Source organism: Symphodus melops (assembly GCF_947650265.1).
Source record: "Symphodus melops genome assembly, chromosome: 18".
Lineage (NCBI taxonomy): Eukaryota > Metazoa > Chordata > Actinopteri > Labriformes > Labridae > Symphodus > Symphodus melops.
Window position 1 is genome coordinate 2,201,381 of NC_136708.1, and position 13,282 is coordinate 2,214,662.

Here is a 13,282-nt window from a genome sequence, read left to right on the forward strand (position 1 = left end):
ATTGTTAACTCTTAAATGGTATTATGTATTATGAAAATCAACTTTTAAAGTGTTTTCGAATATTTATTTACGTAACCTGAGTGTCTATTGACCCACAAAATTTGAAATAAATCCATCGAGTCCTTTGTTTGTGGTCTGCTTAAGTCTGACCACACAGAGAAAAATGCTCCGTTTACTAATGTGCTCTCCTTGTGATGTCACAGTGGGATTCTGGTAAAATAAATCCCCTCCCCTCCCCTGGTATCTCCACCTCATTTCCACCACCGGGGACTGTTTGATATATGTCCACTTTAAAATATCAATGTTTCATGTCCAAAACGGGAGACTTGACAGCTGAAATGCAACAGATACTGAAGCTTGGTTGGTGCCGTCGGTGGGACGGGTCATGGCGGGCACTGAAAAATACAATCCAAAACTTGGCAGGTATGGTCGGAGATGTATGTTCCTGCATACTCAATGTAGGAGCCAAAATGGTTGTTTTTGTATTTGTGTGGTTCCGACACTGGCCACTGGGTGGAGTCTTGACTTGAGCTGTGCTTAAGTCCAAGGCTCCAGGTTTGGATTCAGGTGTGTTTGGAAGCATATACTTTTTTGACCGTGTCGGGTTGATTTGATGCAACAGTTTATACTTATGATGTATTGGACAGACTAAGATGTTTCTGTGCATTATTGAACCCTGATCATGAACGACAATAAACAGATTGAAGACAGATTAGACGTTTGTTTGTTTCAACGCCAGGAGCACGCGTCCGGAAATAGTTCCACATCTCACATCTCAGTGGTGACTGCTTTGGACAATATAGGGTTTGTGTCAAATCAGTCACCACAATACTCAATATATAATTTTGACCGTGGTCTTTCATAGATATTAAGCAGATAGCTGAAGTAACGGATAAACACACAAGCCATTTATATTAAATCATTATTTATATACAACATTACATTGTTCCATGTATGTTACATGAGTAACTTCTAGTATAATTATAACTAAATACATAAGAGTGAAATATAACCCTGTATCCCCGTACTGTGAACTGGGAGTTGTTTAGAGATGAGGCTTCTAAGTTCAAGGTTGTTTGATTTTGTCTTTTGAGTGTAAAGAACATAAACACAAATATGAAAGGTGAAATATACAAATACATACAGTAATAGTGAAACACAAATCAGCACAACCTCAAATCATATAACGCTTCCAACTCCATCATCGACCTTCCTGAGTACCAGATTCAAACTAAGATGAAGGATTTAATGTCAAACAGTTATTAACATTCAACACACAAATACTCACATCAGACTGAGACAAGTCCAGGTTCTCTTTCGCTCTTCTCAAGGTCGTTGTGCTCCTTGTTGTGACCGGCTAAAATAAACATAATTAAAGAAGTTTTGATTGTCTTAAATGTGCTGTAATAAACAACACATTATGTATTCCTGTAGCAAAAACTAAAGCATGACATTTAATCAACTTTTCTTATACACTTTGATTTCGTGTTGACCAATGATACACAAACTCTTCGACGACGAGCGGGGAAGTTGAATGTTGTTGGCACGACATCAGCTCAAGACAATAAGACACTTTACAAATAAAGTTTCTAAAAAGTCTCCGCTTTTAATTTTAATTTAAAGTTCCCAGAAAATGTGTGCTCAAACAGGCCGTTTGGAGATTTTCCCTTCATGACATCACAAAGGGCAGTAGTCCCTCCCCCAGGCGGGTGACACTCCCACAATAGGACATGGAGCGAGAAAGCCCGAGTACAGATGTTTGGAGAAAGAATAAATGTTGAATAACCTGATAACAAGCAAACCAGGTGGAAAGTTTCCTGATACAATCACTTTGAAATATCCCGTCGGACACTTTTAAAAAAAACAAAACACAGACGATGAAGTCGAGCATTTCTTCCTTTATTAACGAGAAGTGACACAGAAGAAGAGCGACATACAACATCCTCAAACTGAAAACACGAGCTAGAATTAGAATTACACTGACTGATAAATAAACACGTTTATGAGACGAACACACAGGAGACAGTAAAAAGCCTTTTCAGGGCGTGTGGGAGACAGACTGAGAAAAAACACGGAGAAGAGACGATCTTCATCCTGACAGGACGAGGAGCTTCTGGGCGATTAGCTGAAAACACAAAGAAGCATCTTAACATGGATGAACAAACAGCAGCAGCTTGATCCAAACAAACATGTACAGAATATCACACACACACACACACACACACACACACACACACACACACACACGAGTACTCACATGGAGGTCATGTCATTGAGGGCGTGGTCCAGCTCCTCGCTGATGGCTTTGTACTTGAGCTTCTGTGCGTACAGCTCATCTGATCACACACACACACACACACACACACACACACACAACACACACACACACACGGTAACATCAGTGTTGTGGAAAAGAACTCCGCCCCCCCCCCACCGAGGCCTCAGCCTACAACACCGTCTTTTTAAATGAAGGTCGCCCAGAGGGGAGGGCGTGTGCCTCATGTACAGAGGCTGTAGTCCTCGAAAAGTTCAAATCTCTGTGTCACTAATCCCCGACTCTATCCACTGTCCTGTCACTTCAATAAAGGCACAAAAAATCTTTTGATTTTCCCTTCAAACTGGAGGTAAGATAACTTGAAATAAAAATATAACACAGAATGAAAAGTTAGTGACAGGATCTGAAAAAAGCAAATAAACAAACCCTTTAACGACGTTGTGCCTGGGTCCCCTTTACGCCAGCACATTCGTTGAATTCAAATCGTACGTAACAAACTTGGGAAAAGCATTTTTTTTAAAAATGGCTGTATACCTTCCAGATCGTCGATTGTCTTCTCCAGCTTGGCCACGGATCTCTCCGCAAACTCAGCTCGAGTCTCAGCCTGAGACGACCAAACAAAAACATCATCAAACCAAAGAACATATTCAGCGTGTGTGGAGCCGTCTCTCTGGAATCTAAACACAACATGAGGATTTAATGTTTGGTGTCACCTCTTTGAGTTTGTCTGTGAGGATCTTGATCTCCTCCTCGTACTTGTCTTCTTTCTGAGAGTACTGCGGACAGAAAAAACAACACTTTGAAGTGGGAAAAGTTCATAATTGAGGATGAAGGATTTTTGTAAATTGAAGGAAAAATCTCCATCAAATCTGTCAAATTCTCAGGTTAGAAAGCTGAGCTCTTGATGTGACTCAGATCTTCCATGTTGGGACCACAGATGGAGCTTCACCCTGTAGAAGAGACTCAGACCAACTCCCTGATCTGTGTAAAAATACATTCACAGCCGTGTGCTAAATCTGCAGAGGATCCCCTCAGCTGTGGACGACTCTGCAGAAGCTCAGTGAGAATCGTTAAAACCTGAGTCACAGCTCCTCCTGGAGTCTCTCTGACCGACGCTCAGTCTCTCTGTCTGGGTCACTGTGTGCCCTCAGCACAGCCTGACAGGTGCACAGAGCGTGAAGAAGCCTGCAGGTCAGCGTACCTTCTCAGCCTGAGCCTCCAGAGACTTCAGGTTGTTGGTGACGTTCTTCAGCTCTTCCTCCAGCTCCGCACACTTCCTGTTTGATTCCAGGGAGAGAAGAGCGAGGACGCCAGGTTAAAGCGCAGAAATATTCCCCTCACATTCCAAAGTGTGACGTCGACACTCACGCCTCAGCCAGCTCCGCCCTCTCCTCCGTGCGCTCCAACTCTCCTTCTACAATCACCAGCTTACGAGCCACCTGCACCAGTTTAATGCACATGTATCAGCTGACACCTCTTATGTGACAGTTTATCGTGCAGTAAAGTCGGCTGATAGTCTGCAAAAACAAAAAAAGGATCTGACCTCCTCATACTTGCGGTCGGCCTCTTCTGCGATGTGTTTGGCTTCTTTCAGCTGAATCTCCTGAAGCTCCATCTTCTCCTCGTCTTTCAGAGCGCGATTCTCAATCACCTTCATCCCTCTGTGCGCGCACACACACACACACACACACACACACACACACACACACACACACACACACACACACACACACACACACAGTGTCTGGTTTTGTTGTTATTTGTCACCAGTTGGTTAAATGCATTTTTTTTATCTTGTTATTTATACATTTCCTCCCTCCTCACATGTTGTGCTCAAACTGCAGTGCAGCCACCGGCCACTAGGTGGGACTATTTGTAGCTTTGGTTCACAGTCTGCGCTCCTCGCTCTGCGTCCTCGATGGAAACGAGCTCAGTGAACAGTCAAAGTTTGATCCAGGAAATATAAAACATTCAGGTTGTTTCAGGTCAAACTGGATATTGAGCCGAGTTCAGCTCAGGCGTGTGGCGTGTGGCGTGTGGCGTGTTCACCTGCTGCTCAGCCTCACTCATCAAACCCAGTTACATCATTTACTTTCAGACAATTCTGCTAAATGTTGACAGTCATTTGATTGTTTTTTTTTAACCTTTGGACTCGTAAGTAAGACTTCATTTAAGTCGTTGATGAGCGTCGGCTCAGAGATCCGCCCGCTCTTTGTTGGGCCTGAAGGAGCCAGTTAACTCTCGGAGGCTGATTGAGACTTTGTGCTCACGTCGGTGCGACACCTTAAACGTTAGCAGAGCCTTAACGTCGACCTTATACCGGGTCACATTTGAACCCGCACAGGATGCGACCGCGTGCAGGACTCTGTGACATCACTGAGGCGTGCACGCAGCTTTGAACCGTTCCTGTCCTGTGAATCCGTCTCTCTTCATTCTCACCTCTCACTCTCGTCTGCAGCTTTCTCCGCCTCCTCCAGCTTCTGCAGCGCCGTCGCCAGCCTCTCCTGAGCTCGGTCCAACTCCTCCTCCACCAGCTGGATACGTCTGTTGAGAGACGCCACCTCGGCTTCAGCCTGAGGACACACAGACACGGCGGCGTATACAACAGAACATGGACGTTATTTCAGTGATACTGAGGAGGACTTTTAAAGCTCTATGATGGCGGTCGCCATATTGGAAATGCTATTTTAACCTTTCAGTCTTATAGGTGAAGCACCTTCAGCCTCCTGACAGCGACAACACGCCGTCCTGCAGTCACATCAGTCACTCCTCTTCTTTAGTGAAATCAAAACAGACCAGCTATTAAAAAACGAACACACGAGCTTCTTCTCCGCTCGTTTGTTGTTGCTGTGAATGTTCGACTGTGCAGAGCATCGTTAGCATCGTTAGCGTAGCGTCGGCCTCTTTTGCTTCGTAAAAACAACTTCTGTCTTTTTACATCTCCTGCTGTGAACGAGCGACACAGGAAGGTTTCAGAGTCTGCAGTCCGAGTTTCTCTCCACTTTGTCAGCAGATGTGTAAAAACAGCGAGGGAACACACAGATTCAGTCCTGGAGAATAAAACGAGGCACCGAAAAACTGGCGGGAAATTAAGTTAATTATGTGTTGGGGTTTTTTTTTAAGCCCACAACATCAGTGTTATTGAATAATTCTCTAAAACCAGACTGGATTTTATTTTTTTAGTATCTTTTGCCCAATAGACTGGTGTAGTGATGACATATTTTTGTAGGCCAACGCGAAAAAATGGCGCCGGTGGTTCCTTCGAAAATTTGACTAGAGGCTGTAAGGAGGATTAGGGAGAGAGTTCCCGGCGTGATGACGTTTAATGTCTCCATGACAACCACTGTAGTTTCAGTTAGCTACTCGTTAGCAACCGCCGTTTAAAGTTCGCGTAAAAACTTTAAAATTCACAAGTGGGGTCTTAGCTAACGTAGTTTATCTCGTCTAACAAAACGTCAACATCTCTTCAGCTTGTGTTAACCACAGACCTTATTTCAGTCTAAACACAAACACATTCAAAATCCACTTTGACTTTTAGAGGTGCTAAAATGCTAACTCACTTCCTGGTTTTAGGACTCAAAACTACACCAGTCTATCTTTAACTGTGGTTTAGTTATCTGTGATTGTTGCTGTGATTTTAGTTACCTGCCACTCGTTTCTTTGGTGTCATTATCTTTTTCCTGATTTTGGTTTGCTGACGTTTTGTCGAAGTTTGAAAGTATATAAAAAAAGAGGGATCATGTTTCAGTGTTTTTTTTTTTTTTATCAGAGCAGCTCAGCGGAGGGAGTGAAGGAGGTATTCTGGATTCAGTGACCCGAGGGATCTGACAATGCTCCTAAAATGGACTCGGACCATTGTTAATCTCACAGTGGAGTCAGAGCGGCTGACATCATGGTTAAAGAGGGTCCGACAGCTGTGAGGCTCCACGCCGGGCATGTGGAGAATGGAATGAGGAGAGAATCAGTAAGGATTGTTTTACACGGCAGCATCACGACTTTTATCTGAGCCTCGGGGTCACAGCGAAACACCGCGAGTCAGAGCTGGCTAATGTGTCGGCGTCTGCCTGGATACGAGGTATTAAAAAAACAAATATCTCCCAGAGAGGCTCATCCAGCTCAACATTCACCTCACACGCCTGCACTGATGTGTTACACTCATTTACTCGTGTTTTGTCCAGCTGAAGTTCTGCGCTGCTATCTTGAGATCTTGTATCTTAACATGAGGTGAAAATAAAAAAACAAACAGAGGGAGTTCCTCACATCAGCAGCCTTCTTGTCGGCCACCTCCAGCTTCTCCTGAGCGTCCTTCAGAGCCTCCGAGTATTTGTCCAGCTCGTCCTCGGTCCCCTTCAGCTTCTTCTGCATCTGCAGGAGTTCATCTTCATGCTGAGGGAGGAGATCGCACACACGTTAGCACGTCTGCTAAAAGAGATACAGGAACATCCACATCTTCTAATTTAATATCTAAACACATTTTCCAGTTCAGACTTTAAGCAAACTCTCTGAGTTTATGTGAACATAGAAGTCGTTTTCATTTTTCCTTCTGTGCAAATTGGCTCTCAAGAAACAGCTTTGTTTGGAAGCAGAAATACCAGGGGAAAAATCCACTCTTTATTTAGCAAAATATGGATTTTTGTTTATGTTAGACGGCTAATTGAAAAGCTTTCCCAACGATTCAACAATGACGGCTCACTTTGTCTTTGCATCATTACATCCAATGAGCTTCAGGAAAGATTCAGGATTAAAAAAGAAAACTGGACCTTTAAAACCTTTTTGTGGCCAACTTTTTATTTTATATTTTATTTCGAGACATGTGAGAGACACACGTGTGCGTGCCAGGTGTACAGCGGGTATTCGTCCTCCGGGCGGGGCGGCCCAGGTTTGGGTCTGAACTGTGGCTTCTTTCCTGCATGTTGCTCTAAATTGGAAGATCGTGACGTAAATCCCCATGATGCATTTCTTCACTGCGTCTCCGGTGTCATGAAATGTTCAGCGTCCCTCACTTCACGGTGTGTCTGATGGTTTATCTGCAGGTTCTTCAGGAACGGCAGAAGAAGACTTTAAAGCCCAGAGATGAGACGAGGGGCTGATGATGATGCTGGACGTGGAGTGATGGCAGTTTGAGTTCTCTCATAAACCTTCGATAAAGGGGGTCAGCTCAGTCATCCCTCGGACCACCTCGACTGGATCTCTGCAGATCGTAAATTTAGTCTCTTTTCGTCCCCTCTTTAGATTCTCTGGATGCCTCGCTCCCCACGTCCCTCTTTTCTGCATCATCATCATTGTTTTAGAAACACCCGGAGTGTGTCGCTCTGTCACAGTCAGCGTGTTGATTTTATTTTCCTGTTCAGCCATTTTTTTCAGTAAAGCGAGCAGGGCTGAGTTCATCCATCTGGTTGTTGAAGGAACCGTTAAACAATATATTTATCTTTTTAGATTTCATATTTTAAGGTTTTTATGAAGGGACAGTGAGTAGAGAGAGAGAGAGAGAGAGAGAGAGAGAGAGGAGCCGCAACTTACTTACAACGAGGTTGACCATGTGTTTTCAGATATTTGCTTTAGAGGGTTGAATCCCTAAAATAAAAAAGTAGAAATAGCACATTTTGGTTTAAATTATTATTTTTTTTTTGTGATTTTGTCCATGTTAAATATTTCACTCGGCACCAGTTGCCTTGTGTTGAAGTCAGATGCGTGTTTGGGTCTAATGTCTCCCTTAAAGCTGCTGTGAGGATCGCTCAGCTTGTGGTGAATTTGGCGCCCCCTGTGGACAAAGTGTGTAATGTGAAGTCTCCCTTAAAAATCGTAGTGTTGATACGTAACTGTATGAGGTTGATCCAGTCCAGTTTTACTTTGAAAAAACAAACAAACAGGAAGTTAGTGATTGTTTTGGAACCGCCTCTCCCTGATCTCGTGATAAATGTGGCGACCTTTCACTTCGAGGTCACATCAGGTCTTCCCTGGCAGCCAGGTCCAGGTCTGAGTTTCAGACCTTTGCTGCTGGTCAGATCTTCAGCATCTAAAGCCATAACGTGAAACAGTTTGATGACGATGCGTCCCGTCATGCTTCCTCTTTCTGATCACTCTGTGCGTCCTCCACTCACCTGTTTGCTCCTGTCCTCGGCCGCCTTCTTGTCGGCCTCCGCCTGCTCCGCCTGGTCCAGAGCGTTCTCCTTGTCCAGCTTCAGCATCAGCATCTTCTTCTTGATGGCCTCCATCTTGGCTGAGGGTTAACGGGCCGCACACGAAGACAGTCGAGGAGGAGAAGAGGAAGAGGAACGCGTGCAGGACGGCTGACCTGAGAGCCTGACAGACGGGTGGAGACTGTGAACCGGGAAGGGAAGACCTTTATATGACAGAGGAGGAGGAGACACCCCTCATCCCCACCCCCCCCACCCCCCCCCCCCCACCCCCCACCCCCACCCCCCCCCACCCTCCTTCAGCCTCATGGTCAGCTCTCGTGAAAACTCAATCTGTGTGTTCACAACAAATGTTTGCATGGATGTTTTCACACAAACACTTCCTAAAAACGTCCGTGGTCTCGATGCTTCTGAGATTTTTTGTTTTAAATCGACATAAACAACTTTGGAAAGTTTCTAAAAAGACAAGCGAATCTTCATCACATTGAACTAAAGAAGTTTGACACACTCAGGTCTGATGACTGAAGGAGTTTATAAATGAGATGAATCAGTTCATCTTTTAATGACTCTTTAAAAAGTCTTCTGTTTGTTTCATTTCCCGTCTTGTCCTCCGTGCACAGAAACAACAGCTGCTGCTGCTCGTAAAGGAGCCGAGACACCGTCACAGTTTAGTGAGGAAGAGCGGATCTGTTGATGCCTGATAATCAGAACATTTCACTCACGTTCAGGATTTAAACAGAACTAAGAGAAGTTCAACATCTTCATCTTCACAAAGCCAAATGATGTGAAGCAAATTCAAATGAAGTTAAAAAAAAGTATTTCATCTTGAGGAGGAAGAAGAGGAAGAGGAGGAAGAAGAAGAAGAGGAGAAGGAAGAGGAGGGGAGGTAGAACAAGAGGAGGAAGAAGAAGAGGAGGAGGAAGAAGAAGAGGACTAAGAAGAGAAGGAAGAAGAGGAGGAGAAGAAAGAAAAAAGGGAGGAGGAAGAGGAGGAGGAAGAGGAGGAAGAAGAGGAGGAAGAAGAGGAGGAAGAAGAGAAGGAAGAGGAGGAGGAGAAGAAAGAAAAAAGGGAGGAGAAAGAGGAGGAGGAGGAGGAGGAGGAGGAAGAGGAGCCAGCCCTGGCTCCAGCTCATGTAAAAGTTTTATTCTGATGTCTCGTTGTAATTCGTTGTGTTTTTCTTCGAAAGCATCGTGACTGTTTCTCAGGCTCCTCGTGTCTTCACTTTCTCACGCCTCGAATGGATGACATGCTTCAAGTCGAGAGGAGAAAGAGCTTTAGCAGTACACACACACACACACACACACACACACACACACACACACACACACACGCTTGAACGCAGAGTCAGTATTTGGATGTGTTTTATTTTGAAAGAGCTCTGGTGTGAAACAAGCTGAGAGAACAGAGACAATAGAAGAAGAGGAATGCATCAGGCTGTAACTCAACTCCATCACCTGGCCTGTAATGTCTATAAGTGTCCCGCTCTCCTGAGGATACACAGTGTGTGTGTGTGTGTGTGTGTGTGTGTGTGTGTGTGTGTGTGTGTGTGTGTGTGTGTGTGTGTGTGTGTGTGGAGGGGGGTCTATGTCAGATATTCCCCTCTTCGGGCCCCTGCGGTTATTAATAAACACCTTTTGGCTGACATTGTCTCAGGGATTAGAATTAGAGACTGTAGTGTCTGCAGCTGTGCACACACACACACACACACACAGACACAGACACACACACACACACACACACACACACACAAAGTTTTACCCTCCGTGTGATGAAGTGAAAAATCTGATGACAATGTGGGAAAAACTTCAAAGTATCGATAAACTGCTGCATCATCCTTGTTCATTGTGTGTGTGTGTGTGTGTGTGTGTGTGTGTGTGTGTGTAGGTGTGTGTGTGTGTGTGTGTGTAGGTGTGTGTGTGTGTGTGTGTGTGTAGGTGTGTGTGTGTGTGTGTGTGTGTGTGTAGGTGTGTATGTGTGTGTGTGTGTTTGACCTTTTCTGTTACAGGGTCTGGGGGGGTTCTTGTTGGCTGACCGCTGGGCCTGATGGGGCTCGTATACTGTATATGGAGTCCGGGCTCCAGGCTGGTATTAAGGGGAGCGGGCTATTTTTAATCTTCAGGGTTGTTTAGAATTTATTGTTGGGATGAAACCTGAGCGGCTTCATCCTCACAGAAACGCTTATTTGTCACTGAAACGGTTTTAGATGTTACTGTAGTTCGTCTGCGAGATGCATGAAGGGTTGTGCTGGCGTCTGTCTGGTCGTAACGATACAGACACATCCTGTAAACATCGTCCAATCAAGAGAGACTATGACAGAGTCTTTGAGAAGTGAAGGGTCTAAACAATCAGGAGACCCCCACGTTAAGTTGATCCAAACTTTTAAAAGTTGTGTACCAGAATCTAGGCGCTAATAACAATCTGTGCAGTTTGAGTATATTTTTAAAATCAGTTATTTTACTTTGAAAGTCCCCATGTAAACAAAAACACACGATTCCTGTTTAATCCAGCGTTCTTGTGTCCAACATATATATTTTTTTATTTGCCTGATATATTTCTATAAACATGTTTATGTTTGAAATGTCTGCTGACTCATCAGGGAGCGTTTACTCATTTAACTCAGCCCATGTAACCAATCAGAGAGCTGGAACAGGCTGAGAAATTTACACGTGTATGAATCATAAACTATAAATATTAACGGAGCCTGAGTGAAGTCACCCGTCGTTACCTGCAGGGGGCGCTGGAGTCCCATTGATGGCGATTGATGCATTTTTTGATTGGGTGTGTATGTGACTTCCTGTGCTGCTGCAGCCAGCCTCTAGTGGACACTTGAGGAACTGCAGGATTTCTGCACTGGCTTCATTGACGTCTCTCTGGAGGTAACGTACAGGAAGTTGTTGTTCAGCTGAAGATAATAAACAGCTCAAAACAGTTTTAAAAGCTTTGTTAAAGTCAACAATGACAAAATCATAGGCATATCTGAAAAGGGGGTGGAGCCAATATGATGTCACCCATTGGTTTGTGGATTGCTGTTTTCATGCATTAACATTTTGGCCATATAGTTTTTTTTATTTTTTTTTGAGCCAGAAGTGACCATATTTGGAAGGTGGGCGGAGCTGGAGAGGGGGGAGGGGCTACTGATACTTTACAACATATCGAGTTGAAGTTTAGCTCTTGTTCTCTCTGGTTCAGAAGGATGACGACCTGCATGATGAAGAGCGAGTACATGTGTTCCTCTTTCCAGGAGAGCAGCATCCCAGACTTCTCTGCGTGCAGGTCTCAGACGAGACCACCCATGAGTCCTTCAACCCGATCCAAGGGGAACAAAGGCGATCTGAAAACGATCCGGGTCCACCTTGTGGTCATTCCCTCACAGACTCATTAACGCAGCGAGCACGTCCATCACCACAGCAGGGGAGCAATCATCTGCTGCATTCAAGGACTCGAGTTACATTTTCAAGACGTCCCAGTTCACAGACCAGCTGCAGGACTTGGAAAACAAAATCTTAACCGCCCCCCTGATGCTGTCAGGAATCTGCTCCCAGCGGAGGCAGGAAAGGGAATATAAAGGGTTTCCTCCGAGAGGCTTTTTTTCTCCTGTTCAAGGTGCATCAAGGAGGCCATGACGCTCAAACCAAAGAAATAAAGAAGCAAAAAAACATCGAGAGGAAGCTTATTGTCTCATTACTGGACCCAAATAAAAACGACCTTCTTAAAAGTCCAAATTCAAAACAAAATCCTAAAAAAAAATAAAAATAAAAGGTGAAGATCTTAAAACACGTAGCATTCATTGTGTCTGTGCATCGAGCACGCAGGATTATTACGTTCATAACGACAAAGTACAACAACACAGCACGACGCGACACAGTTTGTAATACATGTTTAATCTTTGAGTAGTATTTTAAATTCACATTAAAGACGTTAAATATGTGCAAACAAAAGCACAGCCCTTGTCTGTTTAAATTATGATACTTTAAACTTCTCCACATTTCTTCATCAACTTTCTCGACTTTTAGCAAAAACAAACACGCGTTCATATCAGTAAAGTAGATAAAGGTGAAGGTACAGCAGCAGAAACATTCGCGTCTGAAGGTCGTGTGAAGGTCACGTTCATTTTACAGCCACAGAAACGTTCGCATAACTCAACACGCTATTTACATTTAAAATACAGATAGATAGATAGATAGATAGATAGATAGATAGATAGATAGATAGATAGATAGATAGATATAAAGAAAAAAAGAGGAGGGGGGTATTAAGGTTTAAAACATGCAGAAACAATCAGGCCAAACACAGCAGATTGAACTTTTCTTTAACGTAAATATGAAGCCTCGTTCCCGGTGCCCTTTAATAACTCTGAGGAGCGTGTGAGCAAAATGAAAGGAGTATATTTTTTTTTAATGTGTAGTATTAGATCTTTTTCTGACATGATTTATTCTTTAAGGACATTTATTAGAAGGTATGACACTCGAAAGGAGAAACTGATTCCTGAATTCAGACAGAAAGTGAGATTGTGTTTTATTCTGTGTTTTCTGTGGAGCGCCTGTTTCTTTAAAAACATCGATTCAAATGTGATGATATTTAACTCCTCCCTCTCAGATTCTGACCACGAGTCTAAGGCCACGTTCACGCGAGAAGATCCACGGAAGACGGAATCGCTTTGCACGCGTTCAGGCGACTTTTTCACGACAAACGCCCTCCGCACACAGCTCCACTAAAACCACTAAAATCACTGCAGTTCACACGCCAGACCAGCAGATGGTGCTGTGACTTTGTAAGGACACAACATGAGGAGTAATGCTACGTTCCATTTGACCTCGGAAGTCAGAAAGGTCTGACTTGCCGGTCAGGAACGCCCCCCTCCCCCCAACTC

The 13,282-nt window shown here is 44.1% G+C and overlaps 1 protein-coding gene across 1 annotated transcript; it reads right to left on the bottom strand.

The window, feature by feature from the left end:
• Positions 1–1,866: 1,866 nt before the first annotated feature.
• LOC306839096 (tropomyosin alpha-1 chain-like) lies at positions 1,867–8,582 on the bottom strand. Its single transcript, XM_079367587.1, has 10 exons — positions 8,377–8,582; positions 6,536–6,661; positions 4,715–4,848; positions 3,819–3,936; positions 3,644–3,714; positions 3,477–3,552; positions 2,989–3,051; positions 2,810–2,879; positions 2,258–2,336; positions 1,867–2,125 (listed from the first exon to the last, which is right to left on the bottom strand). Exons 1-10 carry the CDS (start codon positions 8,488–8,490, stop codon positions 2,122–2,124), a joined length of 855 nt encoding a protein of 284 aa, XP_079223713.1. The 5' UTR covers positions 8,491–8,582; the 3' UTR covers positions 1,867–2,121.
• Between the last annotated feature and the right edge of the window lie 4,700 nt (positions 8,583–13,282).

Coding starts and splice junctions, on each gene's coding strand:
- LOC306839096 (XM_079367587.1), bottom strand. CDS start 8,490: ATGGAGGCCATCAAGAAGAAGATGCTGATGCTGAAGCTGGACAAGGAG. Junction 3,553..3,643: donor AGGGCGGAGCTGGCTGAGGC/GTGAGTGTCGAC, acceptor GGAATCAAACAG/GAAGTGTGCGGAGCTGGAGG. Junction 2,337..2,809: donor GACAATCGACGATCTGGAAG/GTATACAGCCAT, acceptor GTGTGTGATCAG/ATGAGCTGTACGCACAGAAG.